Here is an 18,745-nt window from a genome sequence, read left to right as displayed (position 1 = left end):
CAGTTGAGTTGAAAACTTACTCTGGTGAGGTGTTGGAAATGTGTGGACAAATGGAGTGCAATGTTCAATATAAGGGCAAGTCCCTCAAGTTACCCATTGTTGTAGTGAGATATGTCAACAAACCAATGTTAATGGGCAAAGATTGCCTTTGCAAGCTGAAGTTAGATTGGAAGCATGTTTTCCAAGTTTAGTTGATCAACAAGCTTGATCTGCTATTGAATAGTTACAGGAACATTTTCGAGGATATCCATGAAGGTATAAACGGTGTGAAAGCACATATCTGAATTAGGCTTGATGCAAAACCAGTATATTGCAAGGCTAAGCTGGTTTCTTATGCTGTCAAAACCCAGGTTGAAGAAGAACTAAACAATCTAGAGAGGAACAGTGTGCTAGTAAAAACTGATCACAGTGATTGGGGAACCCCAATTGTAGTAGTGCCCAAGTTAGCAAAACTGTAAGACCATACGGGGACTACAAAGTCACAATAAACCAGGTAGTGGATGATGAGCAATATCCGCCACCAACCTGTCAAGATTTGTCTGCAGAGTTAGTGGGATCCGAGGTATTCACAAAGATGGATTTATTCCATGCTTATGCACAGCTCAAGGTGGATCGAGAGAGTCAACAGTGTCTCACGATACACACACACATGAGGTTATACTCATACACAAAGCTGTCCTATGGTGTGAAGTCTTCTCCAAAAATCTTGCAAGTTACAATGGATAAGATTTTGCAAGGAGTTATACATTGCTTCTGTAATCAGGATGATGTGTTCATCACAACTGCAACTGAGGAAGAGAATCTGTAAGTGTTGGCTGAAGTGTTAAAAAGGCTCAGTGATCACAATGTGAAATTGAAAAGAAGCAAGTGTGCTTTTGTGAAATCTGAGGAAGTGTACTTTAGCTTGAAAATCAATGAAAAAGGAGTACAGCAGGTGAAAGAAAAGATAGAGGCAATAGTCAATGACCCAAATCCAAAAGATGTGTCCTTTTTAGGCATGGTCCAATTCTATTTGCGATTTCTGCTTGAGCTTGCAACATGTTAGCTTCGCTGCATGAGTTATTGAAGAAAGATATGAAATGGAAATGGTCTAAACCACAACAAGATGTAAGTGATGCCTGTAAGAGAAGTTTGAGGAGTGATGCATTACTCGTTCATTTCGATACAAAATGTGACCTGAAAAGCTATCCAATTGGAGCAGTGATCAGTCATGTCATGGATGATGGTCAAGAGAAGCCCATAGTATTTATGTCGCATACCCTGACCCACAATGAATGAAGCTATATGCAGATAGAAAAGGAAGCGCTTGGAATCATCTTCAGAATCAAAAAGTTTCACCAGATTTTGTTGGGTAGAAACGTTATGCTAGTTGCAGATCATAAACCCCTAGTAGCTATCCTGGGTCCAAAGTCTGCAATACCGACAATGGCAGCATCAAGGATGCAGCGGTGGGCTGTACTTCTCTCACAGTATGACTATAACATTGAATATCTTGGTTCAAAGGAGAATGCTATATTTGACACACTGTCATGTTTGCCACATGAAGACTCAGAAGTAGGTTGTGAAGTTGCAATCTTTCCGGTGAGGGATGATCTAAAACTTGAGCATGACCTACTCGATAGCAAGCTTTTGCCGGAATGTGAACCAGTTCAGACGTTGGTGCCTGAAGTACCAGTTTCAGAAAAAGAAACAAGGTCTTCTGTAAGTCCTGAACTGAAACCAGACTGTCCAAAATCTGACTCTACACCAAAAGCTGTGAGGAGATCAGGAAGATTTCATAAACCAGTTGTTAGACTTGATTTATAGATATTGTTTAAAGAAAAAGAGTCAGATAGTTTGCCATGTGTGCCTGTGCCCAAAGATTTGTTTGTTTTTGAAGTTGTATAATTAGTGTACCTGTAGATAGTTCATCAAACATTCTTAAAAAGGGGGAAGCAGTGTAATGTATTTCTATGTTATGAGTGTGGCCAGTGCATGATAACATCATTAAACCTGTGATTTGGCCATCTTGGTATTTGTGTTTCTTTAAAAGTTCCTCCAATATGTGGCATGGTGCTCAAAAAGAGTTGTCATTGTGTAACCTCATAAAAGAAACATTAGCACTAAACCATATTTACATCTGGTAAAAAAATGTAAATGTCATTTCATTCAAATAACAATGTTATCTTGATAATATAAAACTCTTAACTTTGCTACCCAACTCACAACCTACTTCCGGTTACTTGATAACTCCTTCAGTGTTTATCAACTAGGAAATAATTTCCATCTCATAGCCTGGAAATGCATTGAAATTACTATGCCTTTACTTCCTCTAAGACCGGCAAATAACGTGGTCTGCGTTAATCCATCAGCTCTAATGTCTGGAAACCACTATCTGATTCAAAATAGAATGTAGTTAGAAATGTCTTGATTTTCTGAATTCTTCCAAATCTGACCAGTTTGGACCTCTGACGTCACTTCTGTCTATCTCAGGTAAGTATAGTGACATATCTCTCTAAAAGACTCCCAAGAGTCTTTAGCTATAAAGATGCTTGGTGTAATAGATTTGGGTAGTCTCACTCCAATTCTTATTAGATTTGACCCACAACACAACTCAGCACTATATTGTGAATCTCACCCAGAGAGGCCAAGAATGACTTACTGCGAGAAATGCTGTTGCAGTAGAAGGTGCTCTGCTGGAACTGAAATTCTGTTTTGATGCAGAATTAGAGGGAGGTTTACTGTGTATGAGGGACATGAAAGTGTGTGCTGCTGAGGCTTTTGTGCTAAACATGGAAAAAAATACAATTTCCTCGAAGAAACAACCCTCATCTTAATACCACAGAATTCATCAAAAAAAGGCTGAATATCAATGTTTGAATATGGGGATACAAAATCACATGTTCAATTTCAAACATCTAATCAAGACTTGAATTATCTCATAAGAAACTTCCTTTGAAAGAATCTCATTTGCATAAATTTAATGAAAGTTAGTTACCTGAAGGCAAGTTTATTTTTCTACTTTTTTTCTGTTGTAAACTTTCCCATATTACTTTTTTTCAGAACAGCGAACCTTCAGCCTACCTGAGCACCCAAAGGAGAAAAGGTACAGTTAAGTGTAGCACTCGACAGTATCGGTCTTGCTGGGATAAACTAATTGACCTTGACATCCACAAAGCATGTCTAAACGAACAGGGTTAACAAAACAGATCACAAGCTGCCTTCAGAGATGTTCAAAATCCAGATTGTAGTAGCTGCAGGATTTTTGCAAAATGGAGGGTGTGTGCCCCTAGAGTATTCCATAGTACAGTTACATTAGCCTTGTCCACTTCCTGTTTTGCACATCCCTGAGTAAAAATGTTGACGTGTAAATATACAAAGTATTTATTTACATAGATAACTATGTATGTGTATACTTACCAAACATGTTCACACAGAACGAGTGGTAATGATTATGAGCCTGATTGCTAACTGCTTCAATTCTAGTACAAAGTTTAATGCCATTTTTGGTCATGTAAAAACATAGTTTACATAGGCTTTATAACAAGTAGTAGGTGTACACAACATTCCTTCACTTATATTGGAAAGAATAAAAATATAAATGCACAAAAACCTGAATGGAAAATTCAAATGTTGAAGACACAAAGTTTATGACACATTTCTAGGAAGTTCTGAGGACATGCTCCCTGAAAATTGAAAATTTCACATTAAAGATGATCCATCCTGGTTAATTTTAAGAACTTTTATACCTCACAATTAATACATTTTTCATTTTAAAAAGGGACAGCAAAGTGACGTTTATATTTCAACAGGCCAAACAGGCCATCACTTTGCTACAAATTGCCACAATAGCCAATCTTCTCCATCCAGCCACCACCCTGTTCCAGTTCAAAACGGCATTCAACCTCCTCTCATCCAATTCAGAAATACTACACCCCATCCAGCTTCCCAACCTTTCCCAGGAACTCATTCTTCTCCATTTCTCCCAGTTCACTCTCTTCCTTCTCCCTCATCAATTCAACATGCTATATTATTCTCTTCCTCCAACCTAGATAAGCTGGTACACCTCTCCACTCTTCCCATTCAAGCTGGTACTCTACTCTCCCCCTAGAGTTGACGTTGGAACTCCCTCTTTCTCCTCTTTCCAAAGTCTGTTCCAGTTTTTCCCGTCTTCTCCTCTCAAAGCATCGTTTCCAGCTATTGCCCATTTCTCTCTTCCCTTCCTTACCATCCATTCCCTTTTCCCTTCCTTACCATCCATTCCCTCTACCCTCTATTATCATCCATTTACCTGTCCTGCGTTGCCATCAATTTTTATATTTCTTCCTTTCACTTCCATCCACTCCCATCCTCTCTCCATACATTGTACCCCATCCCCTCCATTTCCCTCTCCATCCATTTTTACCATGCCAAGCATTCTGCCTGTTCCATTGCATTCTGCCCCTCTTCTCCTCTTGAGTTCTGCCTTGGCATGCTTTCTCTTCCCTTGGCATCCATTTCCCTGTGCCTATTCCTGAGACTCTGGTAGTTCATGTACTGAATTAGCCTCACTCCTGTTTGTGCTGCTTCCAGCACTAATGACCTGGCTTGCCACCTCTGTATACTTGAGGCAGGAGCTCCAATCTTTGTGAGGAATTGAAAGTGACAGATGGAGATATTTACGTAAAGTGGCACAAAGAGATGGAGCAGGCCTGCCGGCCCCAAGTTCTAGGAGGAGGACCTAGGATACAGGTTACAGTCAATAAATGCTGACATAATGGCTGGGCCCCCAAAACAGTTGGTGTGAATGCACGTATGCAGATCTCAACTGTGCTAAGACTTTTTTATTACCACTCAGTTAGGCAGGGAGTATTGTTTAATGCAGAACTTTAAGCATCTGTTCACTCCATGGTGGGTCAATATACTGCTCCTACGTATGTGACACTAATGCTCTAGTGCCAGTGCTTGGAGAGAATGACCTTTTGACAGATGCTAGCCCAATTGATGTTTATTGATGTGGCTGTGCCTGCCACTTACACCATTTGGCCAGTAGAAAACTGGGTGTATGATACTTTGCAGGAAAACCATGGCCAACTCAATAGAAGCCAGTGGCTGTCAGCTGGTTTTAAGAAGGTAAAACATGGAAAGGCCACTCAGACCATGAAGTCCACTCCTTCCACAGAGCTTATTCAGTTTCCTTTTTCATGGATGCAACTGAACTTTATGCCTGGGATTTTATGGTTGCTGACAAAGTAGCGTTAATCACTGCTGACCTCAAAGAAAGTTGCCCACAAATATCTAGCAGTCTCTGTGGTGTGCATTTCCCCATTCCCGATGTCATAGAGTCATTTACAGCCCAGAAAGAGGCCATTCAGCCCATCAAGTCCATGCCGGCTCTCAAGGGAGCTATGCTGTCAGTCCCACTCCCCAAGGGAAAAAGGCAATAGTGCAAGGCAGCGATACGGGTAATGATAACCAGAGCATACAAACATAAGAGTGCACCAGCAAACAAGGTCAGAGTCGGGAAAAATAATTTAAAAAGGCATAATTAAAGGCTCTTTATCTGAATGCAAGCAACATTCAGAAAAAGATGGATGAATTGATAGCAGAAATAGAAATCAATGAGTATATGATAGCCATTACAGAGATGTGGTTGCAAGGTGACCAAGGCTGGGAACCAAATATTTAAGGGCAAATATAACCCCTCTATTCAAGAAGGGGGTGGGGGAAGGCAGAAAACAGGCAACTATAGGCCAGTTAGCTTGATGTCTGTCATGGGAAAGTGTTAGAATCGATCATTAAGGAGGCTATAGCTGAGCACTTAAAAAAACACAAGGTAATCAGGAATAGACAGCATGGCTTTGTAAAAGGGAAATCATGTTTAACCAATTTATTGGAGTCCTTTGAAGGAGTAACATGCGCTGTGGATAAAGGGGAGCCTGTTAACATACTCTACTTGGATTTCCAGAAGGCATTTGACAAGGTGCCTCATAAAAGGTTATTGTGCAAAGTAGGAGATGGTATAGTGGGTAACATATGAGCGTGGATAAAAGATTGACTGGCTGGCAGAAAACAGAGTATGCATAAATGGGTCCTTTTTTGATTGGCAGGATGTGACAAGTGGAGTCCCACAGGGGTCTGTGCTGGGGCCTCAACTTTTTACAATATATATCAATGACCTAGATGAGGGGAGTGACGGCATGGTAGCTAACTTTGCAGATGACACAAAGATAGGAAGAGAAGTATGTTGTGAAGAGGACATAAGGGGGTTGCAGACCGATATAGGTAGGTTGAGTAAGTGGGCAAAAATCTGGCAGTTGGAGTATAATGTGGGAAAATGTGAAGTTGTTCACTTTGACAGGAAGAATAAAAAAGCTGAGTATTACTTAAATGGAGAACGACTGCAGAATTCTGAGGTGCAGAAGGATCTAGGTGTTCCAGTGCATGAGTGACAAAAAGTTAGTATGCAGGTACAGCAAATAATAAAGAAGGCGAATGGAATGCTATCCTTTATTATGAGAGAAATTGAAAATAAAAGTGAGGATGTTATGCTTCAGTTATACAGGGCATTGGTGAGACCACATCTCGAATACTGTGTGCAGTTTTGATCTCCTTATTTAAGGAAGGATGTAAATGCGTTGGAGGTGGTTCAGAGGAGGTTTACTAGATTGATACCTGGAATGAATGGGTTGTCTTATAAGGAAAGGTTAGATAGACTGGGCTTATTTTTACTGGGGTTTAAAAGAGTGAGAGGAGACTTGATTGAAGTTTATAAGATCCTGAACAGTCTTGACAAGGTGGATGTAGAAAGGATGTTTCCTCTTGTCTGTGAGTCCAGAACTAGGGGGCACTGTTTTAAAATTAAGAATCGTCCTTTTCGGACAGAGATGAGGAGAAATATTTTCTCTCAGAGGGTTGTGCGACTTTGGAACTCTCTGTCTCAGAAGGTGGTGGGCAGGTGCATGTCATTGAATGTTTTTAAGGCGGAGGTAGATGGGAGTGTGGAATTCGAGACACAAACAGATTAGCCATGATCTTATTGAATGGTAGAGCAGGCTCGAGGGGCCGAATGGCCTATTTCTGCTCCTAATTCGTATGTTTGTATTTGACATTTTGGAAGGATAGAATGAAAGGAAAGTGAGGTGGGGTAACTGTTATTAAAGGATGAGATCAGTACAGTAGTGAGAAATGATCTTGGCTCAGAAGATCAAGATGTAGGATCAGTTTGGGTGGAGATATGAAATAGCAAAGAAGTCACTGGTGGGAGTAGTTTATAGGCCCCCTAACAGCTGCCCTGTAGTACAGAATATAAAACAAGAAGTAGTATGGACTTGTAGCTACTGCATTAATGGTGAGCGATTTTAATCTTCATGTCGATTGACTGTGGCGCAGTTAAGGAGATTTCCAGGCATCCAGCAGGCAGGGTAAACAGTTAATCATATTGAAGCATTCTCGCAGACGGCAAACAAGGAAGTAAAATGTCCTGATATCCTACACTTTTAATTTAATTTTACACAGAGCAAAATAAATGATTGGGACACACACATAGGATTAAGGTAGAAACTGGAATATCATTTAAAAAAAAACTTTAATAATTAAAAATGTGAATTGTTTAAATTAAAATGTAGAAATTTGACATTCCACGAATATAAAATTAGTTTTCAAGGGCCACATAGGTTTTTGAGTAGTAATTAGGAAGTTAGTATGCAATTAAAAAATCCAGTTACACCTCATTCAACAAGGCATAACTTTTTCAAGGGTTTTATAGAGAGGCTGTTATTCATCAGTTCTGTGATTTCTGCTTGATTGCAGTCTGGGAGGGCATCAAAAGCACACCCTAGAAGAGGCATGGAAGTACTGACAATAGCTTTTGGATTTCTGCATTGAACTGTGCATGTGTTGACTCCAGAAGTTGCTGTCAGTTTCAGAAATGTAATGACGGCGAACGCTGACAGTTTTGCTGTCATTGCTAAAACAAAACTCGGGTCATTTAATCCCATAAGGACTTTGCTATCCATTTTCCTAACCAAGACTCGCTCATCCTGTGCTCCAAGACCTATATTGGCTCCTCGTCTGGCAACGCCTTGATTTTAAAATGTTCATTCTTATGGTCACCTCCCTTTATGGCCTTGTTGCTCCAAATCTCTGAACCTCTTCCAGCCCTACAACCCTTTGAGGTCTCTGTGCTCTTGCAATTCGGGTCTCTCTTGTGCATCTCCTATTTCCTTTTCTCTCCATTGGCAGCTGTATCTTCAGTGTCTGGGCCTAAAGCTCTAGAATTCATTCCCTAAACTTCTCCATTTACCTCTCTCTCCTCTTTTAAGTCACTGTTTTAAACCTGCATCTTTGTCAAAGCTTTTGGTCACCTGCCCTAATGTCTCTGGGACTCGGTGTCAAATTTTGTCTGATAATGCACCTATGAAGTGCCTTGGAATGTTTTACTACTTTAAAGGTGTTGTATAAATACAAGTTGTTACTGTTGTTGTAAAGTAGCCAAATATACATTGAATATTATTAACAAGTTTCCAGGCTTTATTATGATTTTCTGGAATTTGAGTAAAAAAATCAGATGAATTCAGCTGTGAGCACGTAATAGCTTTTTCCAAGCAAAAGTAAAATTGAATGCTCAGAATCAGAAAACATTGGGTATAATTGTGGAAGATCAGCAAAACAAGTTTATAAGGAACAAACAAAACAATTTAAGTATATAATAAATTCTGACTCACTCTCCTCACTCATTGTCATGCTAAAAGTAATTGACGTACTTATTAGCTGTATTGCAGCGCCTTCTGCCCCATGGAACCTCATTCAGAGTTTAAAGGTGCACACTATGCAAATCCTGTACATTGGTGCAGAAGCCTTAAAACAGGCAAAGCAGTCTACCCAGACCACAGTATGTCAACATTGATATTTCCAGGTTTTTTTGATTTTAACCCTAATCTTCAGTTTCATCTTGTGAGTGAGGAGTGTAATTCTAAGTATTAATCAGGTTTAAACATATAATCGGAAGGCCTCATTACAAACCATACTAATGAGACATGCTGTTTAAATACTCTGATTATAGACAAATGCCCTTCAGATGTACCCTAATACTTAATTAGCTTTGTTGAGCATAGCTGCTAATTGCATATTTTTCATGAATGATTAATAATCATATTTAAACCTATTTCCATTCCACTTTTCCAAATGCATATCATTTCATATTTCCTTTTATGGTTTGTGCAATCTTCCATTTTATTTCCCTGTTAAATACTGCCATACTAACATGGGAAGCTACAAACTAGAAAAGACTCACTAGTCCATTAGGCAAGTCCCAAAAAATTAATATCTCTTAAACATCCACTCTCTCCCAAAAATTTATCCAATTCTCCCATAAAGCTTTTCATTATCTGCCTTCATTAGCTCTGCAAGAAGTCCATTCCACATGTTCATCAACCTTTGCATAAAGTAGTTAAATCTATACTGTCTCCATCTCTCTCTTTATCTTGACCCTGCATGCCTGGTCCTGAAGTTTGTGCCCAAAAGCAAAGATGCTTTGAATGAGATTCCAGCTTGGTTGACCTTTTCTGCACTGCTGCAGTGCTTGGATATCCTTGCTGTCATTTGGTGAGCAGAATTGCATAAAATAATTTGGGTGTGGCTGAGCCAGTGTTGAACGTAATCATTTTCACCTCCTAGGGTTTATGCCCTTTTCGTGTGACTACACATCACAAGATCTGATTAGCTTTTCTGCTGCTGTATAATGTGCTGTTGGTTTCAGCAGACTATCCACTAATACCCAACCAATCCCTTACCTGTGTTATGTCTTGTAGCCTAGAGCTATTTAATTTATATTCATACTATTGATTTCCCATCCATGGTCTCATTGTCTTGTATTTGTTCACATTAAGTGCTGTCTGCCATTCATTTTCCCATCTTCTCAACCAATCCATATCTCTTTATATTTGATTTACCTCTTCCTTATTGTTTCAAATTCCACCTCCCCATTTGTTCTCACTTGCAAACTTAGATAGATTTTTATCTGTACACAGCTCCGAATCATTTACACACATTGTAAACAGCAGTAGTTCCAGCACAGAACCCTGTGGCACCCTGCTGGTGACCCTTTTTCATATTGCCGCAGATTTCTCGAAAGGAGGTTATGCAGTGAAAAGGATTGGTTGGGCAAAATGACCAGTTTCTGTGTTCTGTGTATTTCTATATGTACCTCTGGTTTAGATAATTTTCACCACATCTCAGAAACCCACCTCCAATTTCATACTTATATCCTTGTGGACTAATCACTTGTGTGGTTTGGTATCAAAGGTCATTCTGTAGACTTGTTTAGACCCCGTTGACTGGTATCAACCTCCTTTACACAAATAACCTGGCCACATGTCTTACTATTGTCATCAAATTTTATAGCATTCCTTATTAATAGTGTAAGAACACACTGACCATGTGAACATAGTCCTAGCAACAAACCTTGACTAACATTAAACAACACATTATTCAGAACAACAGGTAGCTACAAATGGTCAGTTAATCTATTTAATTCAGTTATCCAGATAGTATGATCCAGTAAGCCAGTACCACTAATATTGGAATTTACTCTGAATTTCGCAAAGGAGGTTTATCCCAATGTTTGAAAATATATTTGTTACAGATAATCTGTAGCAGTTATAAACAAGGTGATAACTGCATTGTATGAGCATATGATCCTGCAGTTCTGTCAGTTATATTGTATATTGCAGCAAAATTTCAGGAATTTATCATTTTCTGTAGGGAACTTAGTTTTCGCAAACGGGCACAATCAGCTGATGAGGAAGGCTGTTCGGAGCTAGCAGACTCGCTGCAGCATCTGACTTTGTCGGAGTTTCTTAAAGAGTATGTTTCAGTCCTCTAATAAATATGTGTATGTGTTTGTGTGTGTAATAACGTCCATCTAACTTTAACCACATTAAATAACACCTCTAACACTCAGAAACTGGAATAACTCCCACTGAGGCCTTTTACATGAAGTTGATGTGTTGGAACAAGTTTTTCCATTGACCAAGTTTCAGTATTTTAATGATCAACAGTAGAATTTTTTCCCTATCCATAGTCAGTGGGAGGGAATTCCAACCATCTTTTTTGAATTTATTGATGTGATGGTAGTGGACAGTTTATTTGCTATTTTAATAAGTGATATCTCTGCCTAGTCATTGTCTAGAGAAGTTCATTTTGGAATGCTTGATAACCAACTCTTTAAAATTTGAGAAATGGCAAACTTGCCAAAATGTTTTAATTAAAAAAAAAAGTTATTTGCATAAATTAGCTACTTGTGTTAATCTGGAAACAAATTACTTCAGTAATCAAATTTAATTTTTGATGGATAATATCTGCCAGCTTTTGCAGACACAAAAACTAGTGAACACATCATCAACCACAGATAAATGGGTGAGATTTATCATTGGCTTCATGTAAACAGCCTCATTGTAGGCCTGACTGCAACTATCAAATTGCTACTTATAATATGGAAATATTCATATAAGAAAGTTTGTATAAAAAAAAAATTTTGCATGTAAGAATATAAAACATATGCCGACTCCCATGAAGAATGAAAGCTCTCTTCAACTTTCTGCTTGCAAGAATGAAAATTGTTAACGCAAAGCGACATAAGGACCTTTAGCTAAAAGCAAGTGGTTATCCTCTGAATAATGGCCAACTGGAGTGATGGGAAGAGGCAAAATGGCAGAAGCTTTTAAGTACTTTATTGATATTGCATATTACAGACAACACACAGTCGTGGTAATAGACATACTACTTCATTCATCTACCTAGTCCTGTATATCTTGGCACTCACTTGACTAGCCATACTAGCAGCTGCACCAAATGCAAATAGATTTCCCCAAGACTTTGCTTTTGATTTTACTTGTGAGAGGGGAGCATCTTGCACACGATGACTTCCCTGGGGGAGTAAGTAGGGGCTTCTAGAAGCTTTGCTAACCTGAACATGCACAGGTGCTGGAAGGGCTCTTCTATCACTAGCTAATTTGAAGAGATCATCCTCCTAAACTTGGGCATGTGGCTGGCCCCGGGGTCCAGTTTTACGGGATAAAAAGCTCCAGTTATGCAGTGGGACCGCAGAGTGGTGACAGTGGCTGGTCTAGTGAATGCCTTGGTGCAAGCTTGCCCTCATGTTCGCTATTAATCATAAATCTTTTGAACTAAATCATTACTCCACTCGTGACGTAAGGAAATTGGTCCTTTTATAAATTGAAGCTCCATTTTCCAATAAAGATAGCCCTAACTTCTAGTTAGGAATTAACACCAAAATAAAGCAGACCTTCTTCTGGAATAGGCTTCATGGTAGTTATGGTTCACATATTTGTGAGTACAAGCATGTTTGAATACCTGCTGTTTCCCTTCCTCTATTGCCATGTTCTCACACCAACTGTTTGCCTATATTTACAGAGTAATTTAAAAGAAATTGTACTTCACTGCTTTTTCTCTCTACAGAACCTTGCTTCTAGTTGTCAGTTTTTCGCACACATTTGTGCTGATGTTTCAATTATAAATTCCGACATTTTGATTAGAATGGAAAACGTCCATGTAAATTTATTGTGCTGGAATTGCACATCACGTTGGTTGCATCACACCAGCATGTAATGATTGAATATGGCAGGATTCACTAAGAGGTAAGGCACACCAGCATGTACTGCTTAGTGTATCTTACCTCTTAGTGAATCCTGCCATCTTCAAGGCAGGTGATATTGTGCCACCTGCCTCAGATGCACCAGAATTCAGCCTGTCATCTGACATTTCCTGTTGTTACCTTTCCATGAGTTCTGAGTCTTCAGCTAATCCTTCTTGATCATGTCTGACCAACTTGATCGAATTTTTTGAAGAAGTAACAAGGAAGATAGATGAGGGTTGTGCAATTGATGCGGTTTACATGGATTTTGCAAGGCTTTTGACAAGGTCCCACATGGCAGACTGGTTAAAAAAATAAAATCCCATGGGATCCAGGGAAGTGCAGCAAGGTGGAGACAAAATTGGCTGAGTGGCAGGAAACAAAGGGTAATTGTTGATACGTGTTTTTGCGACTGCAGGGCTGTTCCCAGTGGTGTTCCACAGGACTCAGTACTGGGTCCCCTGCTTTTTGTGGTATAAACGATTTGGACATAAATGTAAGGGGCATGATCAAGAAGTTTGCAGTTGACACAAAGATTGGCCGTGTGGTAGATAGCGAGGTGGATAGCTGGAGACTGCAGGAAGATATCAATGGACTGGTCAGTTGAGGAGAAAAGTGACAAATGGAATTCAACCCGGAGAAGTGTGAGTTGATGCATTTGGGGAAGTCAAACAAGACAAAGGAATACACAATTAATGGGAGAATGCTGAGAGGTGTAGAGGAAGCGAGGGATCTTGGAGTGAATGTCCACAGATCCCTGAAGGTAGCAGGACCGGTCGATAAGGTGGTTAAGAAGGCATATGGAATCCTTTCCTTTATTAGCCGAGGTATAGAATATAGGAGCAGGGAGGTTATGCTGGAACTGTATAAATCATTGGTTAGACCACAACTTGAGTACTGTGTGCAGTTCTGGTCACCTCATTACAGAAAGGATGTAATTGCACTAGAGAGGTTACAGAGGAGATTTATGAGGATGTTGTCAGGACTCGAAAAATGTAGCTATGAGGAAAGATTGGAAATGCTGGGGTTGTTCTCCTTGGAACAGAGTAGGCGTAGGGGAGATCTGATTGAAATGAGCAAAATTGTGAGGGGCCTGGATAGAGTTGGGTAAAGGGCCTATTTACCTTAGCAGAGAGGTCAGTGACTAGGGGGCATAGATTTAAAGTGATTGGTAGAAAGATTGGAAGGGAGATGAGGAAATATTTTTTCACCCAGAGGGTGGTGGGGGTCTAGAACTCACTGCTTGAAAGGGTAGTTGAGGCAGAAACTCTCACCTCATTCAAACGGACTCTGGATATGCTCCTGAAGTGCCATAATCTGCAGGGCTGTGGACCAAATGCTGGAAGGTGGCATTAGAATGGGTGAATCATTTTTCGGCTGGCACAGTCATGATGGGCCAAGTGACCTCTTTCTGTGCCGTAAACGTTCTATGATTCTTTTCTTTGATTCTACCCCTCCACTATGAGGTACACATTTTTCTCCTCTACCTGCTCTATTCTGCTACCCTAACCCTGCTCTGACCTTTTCCTCCAAATTCTGCAGTACAAAGGCTGGGTTCTCAACATTGACAGACAATGGCTTTTAAGCTGTTTAGCCATTTTATGTGCTTTTAATATAGGGTTTGCACAATGTTCTTGGATTTGGTGCCATCAGAGATTCCTGTAAACTGATCCCATGTCCTCGACAACCCGGAGAACGTGAGCTGAGTGCTTAAAAAAAATAGAATCCTTCATTACTCATACTGCATATTGTGATCTCACAGGTGTCCCATGTATGTTCTGTCTCCGAAAAGGCAAAATGATGAGAACTCTTTTGAAACTAGGCCAATTTTGAACCAGCAAATTGGTTTATGTTGCATAAAGTACGTGAACCTTAGATTATCCTATTTACATGGTAAGATCTATCTTTCTCCTGCCACTCATTGCAATATCAAGAAACAGTAAATTATGTTGATGGATGGAGCATTTCTGACTTCCTGTCCCATGATGTTTGTTTTCTTGAGGCAGATGGTTAGGCCAAATTCGTTGCAGGCAGGCGCAATCCTGTTGATGAGTCTCTGCAGACACTCTTCAGTGTGGGATGTTAATGCAGCATCATCAGCAAAGGGGAGTTCGCTGATGAGGACTTTCCATACTTTGGTCTTCGCTCTTAGACGGGCAAGGTTGAACAACCTGCCATCTGATCTTGTGTGGAGGAAAATTCCTTCTTCTGAAGATTTGAACGCATGTGAGAGCAGCAGGGAGAAGAAGATCCCAAACAGTGTAGGTGCGAGAACACAGCCCTGTTTCACACCACTCAGGATAGGAAAGGAGTCTGATGAGGCGCTGCGATGTTGAATTGTGCCTTTCATATTGTCATGGAATGAGGTGATGATACTTAGTAGCTTTGGTGGACATCCGATCTTTGCTAGTAGTCTGAGGAGACCACGTCTGCTGACGAGGTCAAAGGCTTTGGTGAGATCAATGAAAGCAACGTAGAGGGGCATCTGTTGTTCACGGCATTTCTCCTGTAGCTGACGAAGGGAGAACAGCATGTCAATGGTCGATCTCTCTGCTCGAAAGCCACACTGTGCCTCAGGGTAGACACACTCAGCCAGCTTCTGGAGCCTATTTAAAGCGACTCGAGCAAAGATTTTCCCCACTATGCTGAGAAGGGAGATTCCACACTAGTTGTTGCAGTCACTGCGGTCACCCTTGTTCTTATAGAGGGTGATGATATTGGCATCGCGCATGTCCTGTGGCGACCACCCTCTGGAAGTGGTTCGTTCAAGAGTTCACCTACCTAGGCTCAACTATCACCAGTAACCTGTCTCTCGATGCAGAAATCAACAAGCGCATGGGAAAAGCTTCCACTGCTATATCCAGACTGGCCAACAGAGTGTGGGAAAATGGCGTACTGACATGGAACACAAAAATCTGAGTGTATCAAGCCTGTGTCCTCAGTACCTTGCTCTACAGCAGCGAGGCCTGGACAACGTATGTCAGCCAAGAGCGACGTCTCAATTTATTCCATCTTCGCTGCCTCCGGAGAATCCTTGGCATCAGGTGGCAGGACCGTATCTCCAACACAGAAGTCTTCGAGGCAGTCAACATCCCCAGCATATACACCCTACTGAGCCAGTGGCGCTTGAGATGGCTTGGTCATGTGAGCCGCATGGAAGATGGCAGGATCCCCAAGGACACATTGTACAGCGAGCTCGTCACTGGTATCAGACCCACCGGCCGTCCATGTCTCCGCTTTAAAGACGTCTGCAGACGCGACATGAAGCCCTGTAACATTGATCACAAGTCATGGGAGTCAGTTGCCAGTGATCGCCAGAGTTGGCGGGCAACCATAAAGGCGGGGCTAAAGTGTGGCGAGTCAAAGAGACTTAGCAGTTGGCAGGAAAAAAGACAGAAGCGCAAGGGGAGAGCCAACTGTGTAACAGCCCCGACAACCAATTTTATCTGCAGCGCCTATGGAAGAGTCTGTCACTCTAGAATTGGCCTTTATAGCCACTCCAGGCGCTGCTTCACAAACCACTGACCACCTCCAGGTGCTTACCCATTGTCTCTCGAGACAAGGAGGCCGAAGAAGAAGAAGTAAATTATGTAATCTTTGCCCTTGATATGAGTTTGTCTTCACTTCGCAAGGCAGAGCAGGATTTTCAGTTTTGGGTTTAAACGTCGACATTAAATGCAAGTTCTGAACCTGTGCAGCAACCCAACATCAATTTTGGCTGGGTTGGCCAATTGGTGGCCAGTGAGCGCATTTGCTGTCCAATTAAGGATGGGCGGGTGGGCTCTCAAAGCTGGACGGGATGGTGCTGGCAGGCTGGTCGGCAGCCCAAAATTACATGCCTGCCCGCTTCAGTTCCTGCCCCCATCGTCCTCTGAAAATCCTGCCCTTAGTTTCTCTCAACAGACTGGTGGTAACCTTAGGAAAATAAGAGAGTTCTCTGCCCTTTCACTGTTCCATTCCCAAAATTTAGCAGCTTTGCATTTCAAGGGCAGTATTTCGTAATAGGTTTCCTATAAGAAATTCCTTTGACCACGTCACCTGTTCATGAACGAACCTACTCTTAGGAGACTTCAATTTGCACACTCATTTGCTCCTAAAACTCCAATTTTGCATTTGACCTTTTCTCTTGTGATTTCTGTTTCCCTGTGCTGCTACTCTTTCTGTGTTTCTACCACTGACTGTCAGTCTCTGTATTTGGAATCATTGTGCATCTACTTCTTTTCCTGCATTTTCCCCTCCCCCTCCCCCAAACTAATAGACCCACAGCCAGCAACCTCATTGTACTCGTATATGAAAAATAAGCACTTGCATATATATTAAATGGACTCAGAATTACTATTGTTTACAGGAAAGCAGAGTATATCCACATAAACTTATAAAGAAATTAATGTTTATAGAGCTGCTCAGCAGGAGAAACAGGGTGACTCCACTAAATTAAAATATGTGTCAAATACAGAGGAATTAAGCAGCATAGTGGATTAGCACTCTATCCTTTCATGGTGCATTTTAAATAATTGAATCATGTATAAGCATCTCACGGAAAATGCTTTTCCAATCTTGATGCATCCTTCTATTAGGTCATTTGTTTTAAAGACCACTTCATTTCAGACTCCTGCAGAATAGAAAGAACACGCTCTATTCTGTGAATAGTCTATGATGTGCTATGTTACTATCTTATTCACAAATGCTATCTAAAGTGCATGTATGGTTTTATTAATTGGTTTTATTAATTGTGGTTCTTGTAGGACGAAATTCTGATTATCTCACTAAATATAGATTTGCTACAGTTTGCACTCTCCTAGTTCAAGTAGATAAATTTGCCACTTTTTGGCACTCCCACCCCCACCCAAGTCTAAACTGAGACAGTTATGGAAGATGAGGTAGGATCTTGGCTTGAGTTCTGATGTTTGCTCTGTTGTTGATGAAAGTTTGTTGGAACTTAGAAATAAAATGCCAAAAATGGGCTATATTTACAAACAAAATAGGCTTTGGGACCTAGAAATTCAATCATGCAATATTTTTTTAGGGCACTAGACAGCCTCTTAAACCACCAATATGGTGGGCAGGAGCTGCATGCTCTTTATGATCCAGAAGTGTGCTGCCCACCATACTGGTGTAAACAAAAAAAAAGGTGCACAGGGCCCATGATTGAAGCAGACATCCTTTGCATATTCAAACAATGGACCTACTGTTTGTTTGAGGCAAGCTGAATTCAGGATAATCAGGTCTATGTACTGCATAACAAACATTCCTTAAATGGACTGTTGCAGGCTGCACCAACAAGGTGCTTAAAATGTGCTGAGCTGAATGTGGAGCATTCCGGTTCCTCTCGATCCCACATTAAAACCACAATAATCACTGCCATCCCCATCATTGTCACTATCCTTTTCTCCAATTGGTCCTACCCTCCCTCCTGATCTCCTTTCCCATTCACCCGTCTTTCTTGCTCGTTGCCACCCCCTTCCCAGTCATCATTAAGGACATATCCCCCAGCTTCACATAATAAGGATCTATTCAGACATGTGGGTTGTTCCTTGTGAACTTGTTTTTGCATTTTAGTTGAGCCATTCAGAAAGCTGCATTTAGTTCAGAACTAAACACATGGAAGCACCAGTGTTAAGCATAAAATTCAGGAACTAGTCAATCACTGTATGCAAGGTTACACAGTTGCAAAAGTAGGTAAATAAGTTGTAGAACTCAATGCACTTGCCAATAATTTAATTAGATTGATAAAACTGACTTAAGAATAATAAAGAGCTAACTGATCTGTTGCATATTTCAGGGAGGTGTCATCCTTTGTCTTTTCACGCATAGCTAGTTGTTTCCAGAAGAAGCTTTTATAGAGAGATAGTATTTTTGATAACAGTGCACTGAGAGAATATTTTTCCCCCATTTATGGGCTTTTTTAAAATATAGAGTTTGCTGAAGCAGTGAAAAAGTTGAAATGCTATTTTTTGTGGTGTAAAAACAGCCCCGACTAACAATTTTTCTGCAGCACCTGTGGAAGAGTCTGTCACTCTAGAATTGGCCTTTATAGCCACTCCAGGCGCTGCTCCACACACCACTGACCACCTCCAGGCGCTTACCCATTGTCTCTCGAGATAAGGAGGCCAAAGAAGAAGATGCTTTACC

General features: G+C 40.8%; 1 protein-coding gene across 4 annotated transcripts in view; it reads left to right on the top strand.

Annotated features, from left to right (window-relative positions):
* Nucleotides 1-18,745, top strand: part of arhgef28a (Rho guanine nucleotide exchange factor (GEF) 28a) — a 564,358-nt gene that overhangs the window by 358,958 nt on the left and 186,655 nt on the right. For all 4 annotated transcript variants that reach the window (XM_068029539.1, XM_068029540.1, XM_068029543.1 and 1 more), the window contains one exon: nucleotides 3,043-3,085. In XM_068029539.1, coding sequence (XP_067885640.1) covers nucleotides 3,043-3,085 — 43 coding nt within the window. The remainder of the gene's footprint in view (nucleotides 1-3,042; nucleotides 3,086-18,745) is intronic.

The sequence above is a fragment of the Heterodontus francisci genome, chromosome 4, assembly GCF_036365525.1.
Source record: "Heterodontus francisci isolate sHetFra1 chromosome 4, sHetFra1.hap1, whole genome shotgun sequence".
In the NCBI taxonomy this organism is placed as follows: Eukaryota; Metazoa; Chordata; class Chondrichthyes; order Heterodontiformes; family Heterodontidae; genus Heterodontus; species Heterodontus francisci.
The sequence above is the reverse complement of the archived record's forward strand: the minus strand, read 5'-3'. Positions and strand labels throughout refer to the sequence as shown.